At 45.5% G+C, this 18,798-nt stretch overlaps 1 protein-coding gene across 1 annotated transcript in view; it reads right to left on the minus strand.

Annotated features, from left to right (window-relative positions):
• The window catches only part of WDSUB1 (WD repeat, sterile alpha motif and U-box domain containing 1), a 357,702-nt gene that overhangs the window by 65,523 nt on the left and 273,381 nt on the right, over positions 1 to 18,798 (minus strand). Inside the window, exon 9 of the mRNA XM_069224186.1 lies at positions 14,234 to 14,413. Within this exon, the coding sequence (XP_069080287.1) occupies positions 14,234 to 14,413 (180 nt within the window). The remainder of the gene's footprint in view (positions 1 to 14,233; positions 14,414 to 18,798) is intronic.

An 18,798-nucleotide genomic window follows, 5' to 3' on the forward strand; every position in this document is an offset into this window, starting at 1 on the left:
TTTTCTGTCTCTCTGCTTCTTCCCAATTTTTCGTTGTAAGGGTTTGTGGGTAATGTGGGTGTGTGTTTTATATTGTATTGGGTGTGTGGGAGTGGTGTGTGTATGTGTATCAGGTGTGTGTACTTCGAATTGTCCAATGTGGTTGTGTTTTGTAAAATTGTGTGTATTTTGAGCGCGGCGGTGTGTACCACCAATGGTTTACCGTGGTTGAAAGATCGCTGCGTGGATTCGTGGGTCGTGATAGTGTGGGAGTATTCCTGTTGGCCTAACGGTGGAGGTTTTGTTATCGCCAGTTTATCACTGACCTTTGGTGTGGCGGACTTGTGTGGGTGTCTGGATTTTGACGGATTCCGAGCTGTGGGTCGTAATAGCTGTAGCGGAATTCCGCAGTGGTGTGCTGGCGGCCTTCTGCACGGTGGTAAGTGGGATTTACCGCCAATGTTGTAATGAGGGCCAATATCTTGTATGATGATTGTTTTCACATCTTGAGTAGAAGATGTGAAAACAATCATCTTACAAGATATTGGCCCTCATTTTTACTTCGGCGGTCTTTTCCTAAGACCGTCAAAGCAGTGCTGGTGGTCTTCCGACTGCCATATTATGACTACTGAAGGATTTCCACCACAAAAGGACTCTGCCCACTATATTACGAGCAGTAATATGACACTGAGGTGTCCTGATGGCGGGGCGCTGCTAACGGTGGCCAGGTCCCATTCCCTGTTGGACAACCTCCTTGCCGGACAATGTAAGTCGATCGTCCGACAGGGGTTGTGTGTGCGTGGGTCTTTGTCTGCATGTGTGAATGAAAGTGTGTATGTGTGTGTGTAGGCATGTGTGTATGCATGTCTGAATGTGTGTGGGTTAATGTGTGTCTGTTAGTGCGAGTGAATGAGTGTATGTATGCATGTGGGTGAATGCATGCATGTAAGAGTTGGTGAATGAGAGTCTGTAGGTGTTGGCAAATGCGTGTCTGTAAGTGTTGGTGAATGCGTGTATGTCAGTGTTGGTGAATGTGTGTATGCGGGGTGCCTGTGGGTGTGTGTGCATGTAGGCGGGGATGGTGGGCGGGGGGAGATGCTGACATGCAAGGGGGGTAATAGAATTGAAGGGGGGGTTGTGGGAGTCGTCTGCCGGCGGCAAGAAAGGAAACCATGGTGGAAAAGCGACTCATCAAACCGCCGGTGTTCTTTAGAGGACCGCCGGCCCAGAGGTGCTGTCCTCCGGCCCGGGTGTCCTACCGCCCTGGCGGTACCAGCAGAGAGGTGGCGGTTTGGTAGAGGCCAAACTACCACACTCGTAATGTGGCGGTCTTCACTGCCAGCCAGGTTTGTAAAGAGGGGTATTGTGTCCTGTACCCTTTTTCAATAGCATTGTGTATGATACAAGTTAGTAATTGAGTTTTCACACTTTTAAAGCAAAAGTAGAAGTGTTGGTGAATGGGTCCCACAAGACATTTGTCTGGCTTATTACTTTAGGGAACTCAGATGGTATTCCCCAGCATGTTTGCCTTAATTTCAACAGTAGATATGGTCGCTTAGTTTGAGGAATAGGCCTTGGAAGGCTTACTCGGTCACCGCCAACTTGCATCCACAAACTGGAAAGGGTTGGATTTAGCACAGTAAGTGCGCTGATGGCACATGAAAGACACATCTTCTTGCGCTTCAAGTAGCTAGGGGCGGAAAGCATTAATATAGGTTCACTTGGCAATTATACAGGGTTAGTCAGTACTCTGATTAGGACAGAGACGTGAACAGGTACGAAATGCTTGTGGTGGGTGTGCTTTCAGAGGGATATTGCATAGGTAAAGGCAGACAATAAAGGTAGTACAGATACCCATGACATGACTTTATCTTCACCTACGGATTCAAACCCACTGGCGCTGCAGTCGCCCTGATAGTGAACTACTATGGCACATGCGGGTAAATGCTTGGCCTGCCTGCCCTGTTAATCCTCAGTCAGAATTTAGTAGATTTTCAGTTTGCTGTTTTATAAGAACATTGCAGTCATAGCACTGCACATAACGGTAGATGGGACATATGCAATGTTCTCACGGACTACCCTGTGTGTCAAAAACTACTGTTCTTCATAGTTTATGACATTCTGTTCAGAGAATTTCGGCAGTATTCCCTACCATGTTTGCCTTAGTTTCAAAGGTTGATATGCTCACTCAGTTTGAGGAATGAGGGCCTCAGAAGGGATACTTGGATATCCCCAACTTGCATCCACAAACTGGAAGGAGTTGGATTTAGCAAAAGGCCCAGGAAAGACGTCTTCCTGAGCCTCATGTGGCTGTCATAGGAGCCATTAGCAAAGTTTCACTAGGCATGCGTTCAGTAATGGTCAAAAAGAAGGAGGCTGTCACTTGACAGGTGGTAAAATGCAGTCAAACTGATTACATCTTGTGGTGTATAAATTTGATGGGCCCTTGCATGATGGCAGTATGTTGATGTGAGTGCACTGATCAGCCGGACTGGGCTCAACGCTACATATGAAGGTCTTGTATGTGGTGCGTGTATGACGTGTGAATGGACCATAATGGTGCCCTGATGTGGCTTTACAGCTCACCTTCAGAAGCCTTGGTTTCAATATTCAGTTACTGTGATAGGTATTTGTGCTTTAAAGCCATCATTTGTGGAGGTGATAAAACCAACCAGTGTAAGTGGTGGATCAACTTTAAAACACTGGTACCAGATTTATATTTGTGGCGCTAGGATGGCTCTTACTAAGAACTCCTTTCTACTCATTATGGGAAGCTGTGGATTTCGGGCACTAGCTCAGCGGGAACCTAGGCAATCCTGCACATTTTTGAAAACTAGACAACCAGGGGAGTCCAGGAGTGCATGACCTGCGTGGCTCTCACAAGTAATATTACCCAGAAGCCCTTGTAAATTGGTAAAAAACATACATTTTCATCACATTTCTGTCACAAATGCCTTTTTTTTTTCTACTAATTTCCAATATTTCTTTATTTCAACAGTTATTTTATTTGGGAAAACCTTGAGGGATCTACACATATGAACCCTTGCTGAATTCAGAATTTTACTTTTCAGGAATGTATAGCTTGTCTGGATCACCCATGGGTTTCACACTGGTTTCCAACACAAATTGGAAACAGGTTGAGAGCACAAAAAATAGGGAAAATAGGCTACCTCTGACTACAAAAACTGTGGAACAAAATTAGATTTTTTGATTCAGCTCTGCATGCTCCTGGAGGCTGGGGAGATGGTGACTTTCGTCCGTTTGTGGATGCCAATACTAGGGAAAAAAGACACTTTTATCTAGTGCACCTTTTCCCTATTTTAAAAAAAAAAACTCAAAATGTTGCTATATTTTGGCTATTTTCTCGGTCTCCTCCAAGGGAATCCACAAACCCTGGGTACTTTTAGAAACCCCAGGATGCTGTTAAAAAGGACACAAATTTAGCGTGGATACCGTATGTGGAAAAAAGGTTAGGGAGCCATAAGTGCTAACTACCCAAAACAGCCAAAAAGGGCTCAGTGCTGGGGGATGGCGCGGATGGCCCAGCAGCTAAGGGGTTAAAAAAATAATTCATAATCAAAATATTTAACTGACCAATAATATCCTCACTTTACTATGCTTTAAATAAATACGAATACATTCCCATCAAAAGACACTATTCCACAATTAACATTTCTATTCAAAGTCTACTGAAAAACAATCAATTAAATGTTTACACATTCAAAAATATGCTTGCCATATCTTTTAGACACATCTTATTTCCAATTATCATAAGCAATGGCAGGGGTGAGATTTAAGGCTTTCATTAGTGTTGGGAATTAATTGAAGATAGTAGTAGCTTAACTTAGAATTTTTAGTCTTTTCAGTTTTTCTTCCTTAGCCACTGCTTGTTAATTTGATTTTAACTTTCCTTTAAAAGGTTAGGCAAGTGTGATCTTGAGTAAAATGGTGGTATGAAGACTGGGGCAGAATAAGTGTATCAGGAGTTGGGTCAGAGATGTGCCTAACAAGAGCAAAATACTATATAACAACTTTATTGGCCTTTCACCTATCGCATACACGTAAACACATATCAAATACAAGGTCAAACTGCATTTTGAAATGAGAGCTAAACGTAGTTTCTCAATTGATAAAGCATAGATTGGTGTCATTTACAAACTTTTGCAAAATGTGAGGCACTTTCAATTTTAAATCACTGGATACGCCACACTATCAGCGCTTTGGGGACAAGGAAACATCCTGTAAGAAATAGAGCCTGTGGCATGTACGATACATAGATGTATTTACAGTACGTTAAGTAACCCACAAGTAACAATTAGGAAATCCAAATATTGATTTAAGAAGCTATGCAGTGTTATACTACTATCCTTTATATTTGGAGGTCATCAAGTTAATATCCGTGATGACACCTCACTTCAAATGCATGTATTTGTGTTATTTTAAAGAACATGGATCTCAGCAGTTTGATCATATTTTTATGTGTACAGTCTCCTGACTGCTTGGCTTGAGTGCTACACAAAACAAGCATTTGCAATGAAATGGGTCTCACATTTGCTTGAGATAGAGCTATTGGTGTTGTAAATTCATAACTGGACTTTTCTTGCCACATAAATTGGTCAACCCTGTGTCATAATTTGTTATTTTCGTGCCACATAAATCCAGTGGCCCTGCATATAACTAAAGCACTTCCATTTACCTTCTTCCTCTAACTGCAGTCAAAAAAAGGAAATGTTTCCATTTAGCATCCTAATTTAAATCTGCCATGCTAATTCCAATAGAATACCACTATCACCACCCCAACATCAGAGTTGCTGGCTGGCTAACAATTCCCAAAACAAGACAGCCTCAGAGGAGTAATAAACTAGAAGAGTCACACAAACAGTCATAGTGTAATAAGGATGTTAAGATGACCTGTATCATGGGTATAATTGCAATAAGGAGAGATTAATAAAACATATACAATTATTATATAACAACCCAACAAAACCCTTTATCAGAAATAAACATTTGGCATTAGACTTTAATGCTCAGAACAGCCCTAGAAGACACCAAATGAAAACAGCATTTGTAAGAAACATGGTCATGTTACCATATAGTTAGCCTCTCAAGGGCATAATCACATGAAAATAAAATACACATTCTCAGGGCTAGCGGCCCTACTGCAATGATATTACAAACAAGACCCTTAAAACACAAACTGCTCTCAGCTGTAAAAACAAAAGTTCCAGGCAAGAGAGAGAATCACCTCAGGCTGAGTTACGGGCAAAAATGTTTTGAAAAAGAATGCTTGCAAAGCATTATGTGGTGACTTTTCCAAAGTGCAGTGAATATTGTAGTATCAGCTCTCCTGTTATGCCAGGAAGCCACGTTGCGGATTTCTGTGTTTTTCAGTAAAGCATTTATCAATTATAAGTGTTTTTGGGAAAGCTATGGAGCATGAATGGGAGAACCAAAAGAAACAGCTCTGATTAGGCAACAGTGTCAACAATGTGACCAGCGCTCCAATACCACCGATGGAGTTTGCGCTGTTGGCGCTATGAGAGCTGTGAGGGCCATGGCAGCCATGGAGCTAAGGAGCACAAAGGGGAGACACAAAAGAAAAAAATAGTTCAACCACGCTGAAGAATATCGGCAATTGTGCAATTATCCATGTAACAGGGTTAGTCTGCAAGGCAGTAACAAAATCACCCAAGGTGGGACAAACGTAAAGCAAATACCAATGAAATCAGGGGATTTTTGAAAGGCAAGCCCACAAACGAGTGAAAGTGATGGGCGTGAGGCGGGCGTGGTTAAAAGCCCACAATACTTAAAACAGGGCAAAGCGCTTGACCTAATTAACTAGACATTTTCACATACTGAAATGTGAATAGACCATTTAAAAGTAATTTTACCGGTGGCAAGTGACGTGTATCTTATTCTCACATAACCAGGTACTTGAACTTGTAAATGATACAAAAAGACGTTCGAAATGAAAGTGAAGGTAAGCTTGGTTGACACAAAAGGCCTTTTCCCTGACTAGTTATTCCAAATGTTCTACCTTCTACCTGGCTTTTCTAATATAAAAAGGGTTTCTTATTTGTTCTTTAGCTACCTGCCTGCCTGTTCCTCTCTGCTCAAAGTACAGGAGGCTATCTCTCCCCCACCACTCCCGGTGCCTCAGGCTGGTGTTGACCATTCAGCAATAGTTGTACTTTTTATAAACAGAATGTACAGTTTTTACAAATTAAAAAGCTTGGGAATGCCATTTTTAACAGTTCCAGCCCACTTAGATCTTATCCCTTCCACATTTTTTTGTACTGAATTTTATGGCTCAAACCTGCTTTATTGAATTTACAAAGTGAAGGTTGTACAACCAATAAATCTGATTAATGGCACATGCAACTGCTCTTTTCCGCCCCTGCTAGACCCCAAGCCCTGGCGGCGCATCGGTGTCCAACTATGGGTATCGTCTGACGAAGGCATCAGACGCAGCAAACAAAGGTATTTTGGGAATGTCAGTTTGCAAAACTCTACGGAGAGAAGTGCTATATATGCGGCCCACAGTTCCTGGAACGCCTCTGGTTTGTGGGTAGTTGACAGAGTTATCTTTTCCATACCCAGAATGGACCCTAGCCTATATAGCCAGTCTGTGTGGGTTGGTATCTAGTATGTGCCCCTTTCTGAGAGTATCACCTGGAGGGCCAAGAGCTAGGTTAATGTGTCAACCTCGTTTGTATTCGAGGGGAAAGGTCTAGGACATCAATGCATTACAGATATCAGATTCCACTTGTGCAAGCAAAATAGAGGCAATGGGTGAAAATGTCCAGGAACAGGTGATCAAAGCAGTCAGAGAGTTACCGTTCTTCAGCATTGCCATGGATGAGTCCACAGATATAGGCAATGTGGCCCAGTTATTAGTTTGAGTGAGGTATTTGGATCTTTTCACCCCACAGAAGAGCTCTGTGTCTTCTACCACTGCAAGGGCACACAAGAGAAGATATACTGGACAGCATCTGCAGCTACTTTGAAACATCACATACCACTGGACACTCTTGTCAGCATCACAACAGATGGGGCTCCTGCCATGGTGGCCATAACAGAGGCTTTGTATCTCTGCTTAAAAGGAAGCTTACCGGACAGACTGTGATAGACTACCACTGCATTATACATCACAAAGTTTTGTGTGCAAAATTAAAGCACCGAGACCTGAATAACATCCTAAAACTTGCAATAAAAATTGTTAATTTTATTTGTGCCAAAGTCATTAACCATAGACATTTCAAAGCTATGCTGCAGGATTCTGAAGCTGAATATACAGACAAATGTTATTCGTGCCAAAGCCCTTAAACGTAGACATTTCAAATCTATGCTGCAGGATTCTGAAGCTGAATATACAGACCTCTTGATGCACACTGAAGTGCATGGCTAAGCAAAGGGAAAGTTCTGAAGCGGTTCATTGCTTTGCTTCCTGAAATTGAACACTTTGTAAACAGTGGAGGTCAATCATTTACAGAACTAAAGGATGTGAAATAGTTTTTAATGCTCCATTTTCTTTCAGATCTATTTGAACACTTCAATGCTCTCAATTTGATGCTGCAAGGCAAACAACAGCGTGTGTGGTCCATGATGAATGGTATTTACTCATTTGAAAGTAACTGGATGTTGCTGACTTCACCCACCCAAAACTGTTGGCTGTGACTCAGAGGTTTCCAAATGCACAAGAAATGCTGCCAACGCTAAACCTTGGTGCATACCTTGCAGAAATTTCTGGGGAGATAAAAAGGTGATTTTCTCAATTCAGAGGCCTCACCCCTCTGTTCCGGATGGTTGAAAACCCCTTGATGGTGAATGCATGAAATCTTGATGTTGTTGAACTTAATGGCATAAAAAAGGCGCAAGCACAAATGGTGCTGATTGACATGCAGCACAATTCAGCTCTCAAAGCATCTTTTTTGGGGCAGTTACCAGAAGATTTCTGGAACATTGTGCCTTCTGACAAATTTCCTGTTCTTTTTACAGTGACCCAGAAAGTAATTTGCATATTTGGGTCAACATATGTTTGTGAAAGTTCATTTTCCACAATGGAACTGTTGAAGAGTAAACTCAGAAATAAGCTTACAGACTTACATCTGGATCAACTCTTAAGGCTTGCTGTTTCAGACAAGATGCCAGATTAGGACACAAACAGGAGACATGAGGTGTAAAATAAGTTCTTAGTATATCTTCCTTTGACGTACCTATTTTTCGGCTTCAGTTAAACCTGTGCTGAATATTCGCTTAGCGAGGATTACCATGCAATGCCTCTTAAGAATGCTACTGTATGATAATAAAAATGTTTTGTCAAAATATCCTTGTAGCTTTGTACTTATATCTGCCTTCAAAATACAGCATAGTCTAGTAATGCTTTTTACCCCTGTAAACCTGCCCCTTGACCCTGCCTCTTCACACCCGCCCGCCCCCCCACAGGCCCATCGGTACAGCCCCGGGCCACAAACCAGATTGTAATTTTGGCCCTCGGCAAAACGTTTGTCAGCACCCATAGTCTAGGGGTTGGGGAGCCCCAAAACTACATAGGTCGGGAAGCGTGGGAGTTGCGTTTCAAGAAGCATGTATATGTCCATCAAGACTGTGTCCTAGTTGGAGTCAGCTTCGGAAAAGTCAAAAGTAAGTGAAGGAGTGTCCTCTGTCTACGGCAGCCTCTCCTACAGTCCTCACTACAAGTGGGATTGTTGTAGTGAAACCTGGTGGGTGTGAGGTACCGGCAAGTCACTATCTAAGTAGCGGTTTCCATGCTCGATGTGTTATAATTCAGGGCATCGCACACTGCATATATGTCCCCGCCATACTTTGCATTTAAGTGGTGGCCCAAGCTCCTGTCCCACCGTCTTTGGCTCACAGTCTTCTCTTAAGTATGGGGTTTGATAAGGAGGGTGTATAAGTTGGTGATGATACTCTTGCTTCCCTATCTGAGAAGCCATTTCTCAAAAGGGGTTAAGTATCCTCTGTGCGTCCTGTTGTACATTGGGGTGGGTAACCCAGTGCCTTATCTGCAGGTGGAGGAGGAAATCCTTTTCAGGAATTCTATAGTCCGCTTTCAGTTATTTGAAAGGGATCGGTCTGTCTTGCATCAAAGTAGTGTCCCATGGACCTGCAGCTGGCTGCTCTCACTCTGAAAAGGCTGTGGGATTAAGTACTGGCACAAAGTCTGGTTTTCCCACTATGGGCATGAGCAGCGTGGAGAAAGAGGTCAGTTCACCACTGGTTGCTACTCTGTCCCAAACCACCAAGATGGCCCTGGTGACATATGCTTAGGCTGTATCCAAAGAATGTTCCAGAGGTGTTCTCCAGCTACAGCCTGGTCCATAAAGCACAAGTGTTTCTCATATTCCAGATGTCTCCACTCCACCACGAAGCGGAGCTGTGCTGCTTGATAATAGTGCAAGATGCCAGGGACACCTAAGCCACCCTCTGACGGGGGACGGCAAGTCTGTTTGCAAAGCATATAAGGGTGTTTGACGTCCCATACAAAGCGGTTAACTTCTGAATACAAGGATTTGAGCATATCCGCAATTGGGGGGGGGGGGGGTTCAACGGCGGAGGCTTAAATAAAAATAGGGCCCTAGGATGTATTGTCTTTTTTAATACTGCTATTCTTCGTATCTAGGAGAGGCAATAATGTCTCCATTGAGCCAAATCTGTCTTGACTTGGCACAGGGGCTCGCAATAGCTGTGGAGCACTGTATTGGGGATTGTGTTAGTGATCTGTACTCTGAGGTACTTTATTGAGGAAGCAGTCCAAGTTAAAGGGCACTGGGCAACCAGCTGCTCCTGCACAAGGGGAGTGGGTGTGACCGATAGACTGAGGGCCTGTGACTTCTTGGGGTTAATGCAAATACTAGACTCCTTCTCCAGGAAGGCCGGCAGCGACTGTAGGGGTCTAAAAGCACTACAGGGACATCATCTGAATAAGGATGTGCGGTGTGTATGTCCCACCTGAACTGAATGCCCTTAATCAGGGAATCGTCTCTAGCCTTTTGGGCCATGGACACCATATATAGGCAAAGAAGAGGGCGAACAGTGGGCAAACTCCGTCGAGTCCCTCTGGCTATGGGGAAAGGGTTTCACAGTTGACCAATGACACGAATTACTGCTCTAGTATCTCATTATAGCTGCCAAAAATCCAATGCGGAACCTGGTTCCAAAGCCGAGGTGGCTTACAGTGGACTCCAGATGGGGATAATGTACTCTGTCGAAGGCCTTCTCAGCATCTATCACCAAGAGCATCACCTATCACTGCAAGTGCTTTGCCTTGTCCACCAGGTGTAAGACTCATTGGTGGGGTCCCCTTATTGTTGGTGAGGAATAAACTCGGACTAGTCTGGATCCACCGGAAATGGTATAAGAGGCCCTAATCGTGCCTCTAGGAACCTGAGGAGTAAAACTCCCTAAGGTTGGCACCATGCCCGCATCTTCAGAAGTTTTGGTGCTGTCTGGAGCTCAGACTACACCCACCCTCTCAGCCTGGCACTTATCCCAGATTGTAGGCGAGCAGTCTGACATTTCCCCCCCGTGTAAAACATGTGTCTGAGGCACAGCATTACATATTCTGCTCAGACAGCAGTGTTGTTGGTCTCTAAGAAGGCAATTATAGTTGCCGAAATGTCCAACCTCCAAAGACGGGCCTGCCATGGAGGTGTGTCGACCCTTAAAGGGAGTGCATGATCGGACAGAGCTGTAGGTTCAATCTCTTTTACCTCGGCCTGTAACGCCAGTGTTCCTAAAAAATCGTCCATTCTGGCATGAGTTTCATTACTTGGAGCATGGTAGGTCCAGAGTCTGCTGATGACCTAACTTCCATATGTCTTCCAGACTGACCTAGTGTAGATTCTGCACCCCTCTCCAAGACAGAACCCGCATTCTGCCCATATTATTGACTAGAACGATCTCACTGAATGTTCAGCACCAAGTTAAGATTGCCCCAATGAAAACCACATGGTCGGGGGACTCTAGGGTGTCTAGTATTGCACATTTTCAGTATCCTTCTGGTGAAGGAGAGAGCCCCCCATTTGTAGACAGTATGCAAGTAGCCTTCCCTGAATTTCTGAAATGTTGTCACTTGTAGTCCCCTTGAAGAAACAGGTAAACAGAATAGAAACTCCTCGTGTCTTAGTGGGATTGGAGGGTAAGTATTGGCTTGGGTAGTATGGTGGTTTCAGTCCATGCCAATCCCAAGGCATAAGGTGCGTTTCCTAGAGGATACATAAGTCCCTGCCATTAAGCTCTGGGTAGAACAGCACAGCTCTCTTCTTTATGGCGTCAAGCCCTCTGGCATTGAGGGAAAGAATCTTTTAGGTACTGTGGGCCCAAGAAAGATCAGGTGTTAGAACATGTCAGCCGTCATGTAAATGTAGTGCAATGCGGTCGGAGCTCGGAAGGTGGTGTAATGCAGTGAACATGGGCGGATATGGTCTGAGCGCAAGTGCAACTCTTTATGAAAATGAGTACTCTCCCATTGTGAACGCCCAAATACAACATATACATAAGAACAAGTTAATAGTCCACTGACAACTGGCAGTCTTCTGGGTGGTCTCCTGAAAGATCCTGAGACAGGGGTCAAGTTACTCTGCATCCACTATCCTGGAACCACAGCTCTGCCCCCCACTGCCTCCCCCCACGGGTGGCACAGGTAGCATGCCTCAGCCATGCAGTCTGAGACTCTATGCCAGCATTGGACAGGGCCCACATTTAGCTGGTGTTAGGGCAGTCAGTGTCCCTCACCAAGGGATTAATTACTGCATGTCTCTCCAGGGCTATAGTTTTGGGATCCGGGTGGAGGCCCATGGGTATCCCCCTCCCCCGACCAGATGCCAGCAGTGTTGTTGTCTCTCCCGAAGTTTTTGGGCCAATTGGGTGGGACCCCAGTCAGTGTCCTTTGGGAAATTAAAGAGTTAGCGGGCCACGTTTAGGGTCTTGAGTTGGTGTAAGGCATCATCCCAACAGAAAACAATGGGAGTAGGCGACCCCAGTTGTATGAGCCTCCTTCACTTCTGAGGAATTCTGCACTGCACACGGAGGGCTCCTCTTGCCTTGTTAAGGATGGTTTCATTTAACTGAAAATTGTGTACCCATGAAAGAATGTGCGGTGAGTGGCCCCCACAGGTGCCAGTTCGCCCAACTTTATGTACCCTGTCCAACTGTAAGCTGGTCTCCTTCAAAGGTTCCAGGATGTGAAGGAATAGGGCCTGTACATAATCAATTACGCCTGAGCCCTCTGGCATCTGTGGCACTCTGCAGATGAAGATGTTTTTCCTACAAGAGGAATTCCCTGAGTCCTCGGTGTGGGCCTGTAGGGTCACCTGCTGCTCCTGCAGCCACAGGCCTTACTGTTGCAGCTGCTCAACCTCTTCTCTCCGCACAATCTTGTTGCCTTTGAGTGCTGAGACCCTACTGAACACCTCTTCCAGGTCATGCTTGACATCTTGGAGGTCCTGCTGGAGTTTGCATTACACTGACTGGAAGTCCTCACGTAAGGAAATGAAGACCGCCTCCATAAATGTTCTTGTTAATAGCGTCTCCTTGAGTCTGTTATGCATCGCCGTCGACAACGTTGGGGCAGCGGGCCATCTATTGGCAAGAACCCTGAGGTGCGAGCATGCAAGTCCTTTACGGAGTGGTCTTTCTTCTTCCATACCCCTGTCATGGCGAAGGGCTATTCTTAAGAATTGTATTGGGGGTCAGGCTGTGTTGGTGCTGGACGCGGATGTGGTCAGCCAAAGCATAGCGCACACCATCCGCAAAGTATATTTTTTTGTGTCCGTTGGAACATGCCACAGCCCAGGCAGGGAGCAGGGCCCAGCCCCACCGCAGCTCCAGACAACCAGGAGAGCGATGGTGTGCCACTAGCATCCCTCATGTAGGAGACCCTTCAGGGCAGGTCAGTGCATGAGCTGTGGTGATGCCAGCCTAGGACGCGCCAATCAGGCTCACCAGAGGGTGCCTCTGTTCACTTCCTGTAGTTAGAAGGGAACAATCCCCCCAGTGCTCCATTAGTACACCATACCACCAGTTCACTAAGGCCCATATTTATACTATTTTAGCACCACATTTGCGTTGTTTTTTTATGCAAAATCGGCGCAAACTTACAAAATACAAATGGATTTTGTAAGTTTGAGCCGCTTTTGCGTCAAAAAATGACGCAAATGCAGTGCAAAAAAAGTATAAATATGGGCCGAAGTCTAAGAGAGGCAGCCCGTCTTCATAGGATCCAGAAGGCAGTCTTTCACTGCAGGTGCTGTGCATGGACCGCTGTCCACAGGCGAAGCACAGGCCGCTGACTCGCAGATGAGCGCAGTCACCCCTGATCATCCGCTCACCACTGCAGGAGCCCCGCCACAACTACTGGTCTATGAGCCACTTTGAAAGCCCATCAAAAAGGTAGTCCCCATTTTGCTGCTGCAGGGGGGCTAAAAACGACCAACAGCCGGCATCATTTCGGCCTCTCCTCTGAACAATTGATCTGTCTCAAATGGGCGAGTCCCCACGGCTCCCGAGACCAGCAATAGAGGCTTGTATAGGTGGCAGGAGGACAGAGAAGCCCGACCGAGTGTTCTAAACGGCTGCTATCTTAGCCATGCCCCCCTTGTACGGAATTTTAAGCATTCATCTTACTATGGTAACAAGATCTCCTTCCTTATAAAATAAAACTAATTTAAAAGGTTAATAGAATGATCACTAGGGGTTTTTAAAATGAGTTCTGTTTCTATTGTTGCATAGATTTTACACAAAATGAAACAATAGGGAATCATGGTATTCTATAAATGAGAGAGAATGTAATATCACATTAGATTTAAGTGACCATAAGCTTTTTTTGATTTTTTTTCTTATTTCATTCATTAAAATATTCAAGCAGACTGAACTGAGGACTATCAAAGCCCAACATGTAACACAAACAATGGAAATCATTAATCCAGAATAATAGAACCTACCTGTGTGGCGTTCTTAAGCTATTATTTTAACCATTGAAAGGTTTAAAACAATTCAAAAGAGCTTTGGTTGGTGTTGCACCAGGTTATTCTTTCTCTGGTGATATGTGGCCCAGGACCACAGAGATCAACCACAAAGAAGGCCTGGGTCGCAGAGTTCAAACTGAGGTCGGAATTGCAGGGGCTTCATTAATGTTAGAATATTTGTAAAACCTACTAGCAAGTCACCTAGGACTAGGAGGCTGACTGTTAGTGTGAAATCAATAAAAACACTTTTTGGTTTGAGTACTTACCAACATGTAGCTCATTTTTCAGACTTTCGTTTGTGAGCAATAACAGCTCTTTTCCATCTATGTTGTTGAGCTTGAAAACCTGAACAAGATCAGGCAAATCCTTCGCAGACAGCCACGCTGAGACTTCATCCTCGGTCCAAACTTGAACAGATGGCGTGCATGTGTTATCCGCCTGACCGCCTTGGAAAACCAGAGTAGGACAATGAATAACTGCAAATAATTAGCCACAAACGGCTTTGTGTTCAGTTTCAAATAATGTAAATCCAAGAGTATTTTATTTCCAGCGGAAAAGAGAATGTTCTCACCTGCACTAGCTGCACTATTCTGGTACCTTTCCTACAGTGCTATGAATCACACACATTACTGGGCAATCTGAGTTCATAAACATAGCAATCCTTTATAGAAACGACCATAATTCACCGCCTAATGACCTTTGAACAAACAGACACCCTAAACCAGTTTGAGTCACGCTCAATGTCCAGGTCCACACACTCAATACTATCCCAGTCACTCTAGTGTCAATGTATAACTTCCTTTAAGCAGAATGGAAAGGTCCATGTGGAAGAAGTTACTTACCATCAATAACGATATTCTGATCAAGCCATTCTCTTTTTCCGAGGTTCCTCACCTAATGTGTATCCTCCTGGTGCCGGACTGGATCCGGAAACCTTTTCTCTAGCAATAGCTCTTCAGCACTGCAGGTTTTGCGGTGTTACCTCCGCCACAACTTCTTGCTCTCCAGATGTGAAAACATCGGAGTGCATAAGCCCCAAGTGGGCACTGGTTTCAGTTCATGGAACCTTTTTTGCGCCCCACTGAGCTGTGTGTAAAGGACAGGTAAAGCATCTAGGACAGCAATAAATACAGAAAAGCATGATATGTTTACCGTAGGAAGATGGCTCTGTATATACTACATCAAAATGAGATATAGTGTGCACAGAGTCCAGGGTTTTCCCGGAGGCTTAACAGAGGCTAAAGTAGATAATACTAATGCTCTCTTTTGTGGCAGTGTGGTCGAGCACTTAGGCTTATCAGAGGATTGTACAAAGCATCTGTTGTGCAACCACAGGCAATAAAGGGAACACACACTCAATGACTAACTCCCAAGCCAATGTTTTTTTATATAGCAAAAATATTTTTCTTACTTTATGTCTAGAGCCACAAGATTCAGTTTGCAGGTAAGTACATTTGCAAGTAAGTAGCAAGCATATGTATCTACACCACTTAGTTTCTATTTGGCAAGTTTTAGTTTCAATTTGGCAAGTAAAACTTTTTTTTTGGATAAAATAGCAAATATCTGTTTTAAACATTGACACTGCAATTTTCAAGGACAGTTCTGGGGGGGGGGGGAGAAAAAGTTAGTACAGTTCCAAGGTAAGTACAAGACTTACAGTTCCAGTCTCTGGGGGTTAGGATGTCCACAGGTTAGGGTCAAGTTAACCCCAAACACCTACCACCAGCAACGCGGGGCCGGGTGCAGAGGCCAAAGTTGTTGCAAAATTTAAAATGGGCTCCTATAGAGACTGGGGGCACTCAGAATCAGGCCTGCTGGCATGCAAGTACCTGTGTCTTCAGAGGGCAGACTTAGGGGTTTAGGAGAGCTCCGGGGGGCCACAGATCAGCACCAAACACACACACTCAGTGGCACATGGGGGCCAGGTACAGGGTGCAAATTTAGCATCGGCCTCCCAATGCTTTGCAATAGGGGAAAGCCAGGGTCACAAGTAGACTGCAGGCTGGGTCCAGGAGGTCGGTTCAGAGAAACCACAGGCTAGACAGTGAGGGGGGTCGCCTGTACACGTTCTTGCACTGGATGTCAGGTTCGCCAAGGCCAAGGGGCTGCGGGTGCAGGGTACCTCTTGGCATTGGGCATCTTTCCCCGGATCCTTCACAGGTAGGTGGGTCCTCTGGATTTAGTCTGCAGGCGTTGTTGTGCTGGATAGGAGGGGTCAACCCAGGATGGACTCTAGGTCATAATCGCCTGGGGACCAGCTCTACGCCATAGGGCCACCTGGACACGGGCCGTAGGTGTCAGGTACAGAGTGGGCAGGGCTTGCGGATCCGGGGAAGTTCTGGAGTTCCTTGCTGGAGTTTCTTTCTGGACAGGGCCGCTTCCACAGGAAATCTTGGTCCTCTGGTGTGCAGGCAGTCCTCTTGAGGCTTTTAAGAGGTCTCTGGTCCTGCAGGATGCATCACCTTTTTGTAGGAGGGGCTTCAGAAGCTGGAGACAGGCCAGTAGGGCTGGGGCTAAATCAGTTGGTGTCTTCAGTCTTCTCTGCTGGGGGACAGCTTAGCAGTCCTTCTTCTTCTCGTCTTCTTGAAGTCGCCAGGAATCTGATGAGCTAGGTTCAGGGAAGCCCTTAAATCCTGGATTATGGGGCATTACAGCAGCCAGGGGGCAGTAGCCAATGGCTACTGTTCCTGAGGATGACTACACCTTTCCGGTGTCCACTCCCTTTGGGGAGAGGACACAGACCTAACCCTATTGGCCCCTGTTCTCCAAACCAAGATGGAGGATTCTGCGGGGGAGGGGGTAAAGTCACCTCTGGACACTTTAGAGGTGGTCTAAGCTGGAGTGGTCACTCCTCCTTGGTCTACCTAATTTTCCTGCTGGACTTCCCACCAAAAGTGGTGCTTTGTCCAGGAGGGGCGGGCATCTCCACTAGCTGGAATGCCCTGGGGCACTGTAACAGGAGGCCTGAGCCTTTGAGGCTCAAGGCCAAGTGCTACAGTTCCTGCAGGAGGGAGGTGGGAAACACCTCCACCCAGAGCAGGCTTTGTTTCTGGCCTCAGAGAGCACAAACACCCTCACCCCATTGGGTCAGAAACTTGTCCGCTAGTGGCAGCCTGGCACAGACCAATCAGCCCTACACTAGAGGGCTGGGTAAAATACATGGGGCATCTTTAAGATGCCCTCAGTGTGCGTTTTACAATAAATCCAACACTGGCAACAGTGTGGCTTTATTGGGCTGAGAAGTTTGAGACCAAACTTCACAGCCTTCAGTGAAGCCATCATGGAGCTGTGGAGTTCGTAATGACTAACTCCCAGCTCATGTACTTTATATGGCACTCTGCACTTATAATGTCTAAGAATGGACTTGGACACTGTAGAGGCATATTGCTCATGCAGCTATGCTAGTGCACCCTACCTTAGGGGTATAAGGTCTGCTAGAGGGGTGACTTACCTATGCCACAGGCAGTGTTTTGTGGACTTGGCACCCTGAGAGGGATGCTGTGTCGACTTTGCCTTTTTCTCCCTACCGACACACACAATCTGCAATAGCAGTGTGCAAGTGTTTGGTGAGGGGTCCCTTAGGGTGGCAGAACACATACTGCAGACTTTAGGGGCCCTCCCTGGCCACAGGACCCTTAGTACCACTAGTACCTTTTACAAGGGACTTGTCTGTGTGCCATAGGTGTGCCAATTGTGGAAACAATGGTATAGTTTAAGGGAAAGAACACTGGTGCAGGGGCCTGGTGAACAGGATCCCAGCACACTTTCAGTCAAGTCAGCATCAATATCAGGCAAACAGTGGGAGGGGGGGGGGGGGGCTAGCTGCAACAAGGGCCAGTTTCCTAAAAATCAGTTCAGGGCAATATCACAAAATAAAATGATGGACGGAGTGTTGAAACTTTTCAAACACTCACCCCTAGTCACAGATCTGGGTTTAATCTATTGTTATTTTGCTTGCCACATCACCCCAGTTCAGACTCAGCTATATGCAAATCAGTCATGACCCTGCTCCCATTGGGAGCAGTCCAGCCCGAACTGCCAAGCCAGGTCCCCTCTGGACAGGATTCAAGCATCCTGGGACAGGTTTCAGGGTATCACCCTTCATCAGCCAGGCTAGCTTGAAGCCAGTGGTCCAGCAAGCAAGGGACCCACGTATGGGCATACCCTAGTCACTAAGGACGTACAAGGCAATGTTACAAAATAAAATGATGGACGGAGTGATGAAACTTTTCAAACACTCACCACTAGTCACAGATCTGGGTTTAAACCATCATTTTTTGTTTAAAAAAAAAATATTTTATTGGTTTTATATTTCAGATACACGTAACAAGCTGTACAATTGTTATCCGCAGGATCCCATTTATCTGCTTAAGAAGAAAACATGTAACAACCCCAAACCCCACACATTAAACACGTCTCGGAACACTATTTAACCTTCAGTGACATTACTTGCTGCATTAGCTGAAAACTTTAGCGTATGATAAATAGCTGATGGGGGGTCGCGCGTGTGACCAGTGTGGGCCCTTTGTTGCTGGATCTGTACCGCTTTTCGCCTGGTGGTGGCTCGGGGTGGGCCCTGCAAATACTGATAATAACGGAGCTTGGATGTTTGCCCTGTGTGTTATAGATATTCTTGTGCCGGTGAGCTAGTGGACTGTTAGCGTGATAGGGAAGGGGTGAACGAACCTGTTCGGTGTTGGTATGCCGTGCGTTGTATTGTGCTTTTGTGGGGGGTGCGGAGGGGAATTTGTGCTGCTTATTCAATCTGTGCATTCCCCAGTTCATGGGGGCTTATGATCATTTTTGGCCTCAAGTTTAGTTACCAATGTTT

This window comes from Pleurodeles waltl, chromosome 3_1 (assembly GCF_031143425.1).
Source record: "Pleurodeles waltl isolate 20211129_DDA chromosome 3_1, aPleWal1.hap1.20221129, whole genome shotgun sequence".
NCBI lineage: Eukaryota > Metazoa > Chordata > Amphibia > Caudata > Salamandridae > Pleurodeles > Pleurodeles waltl.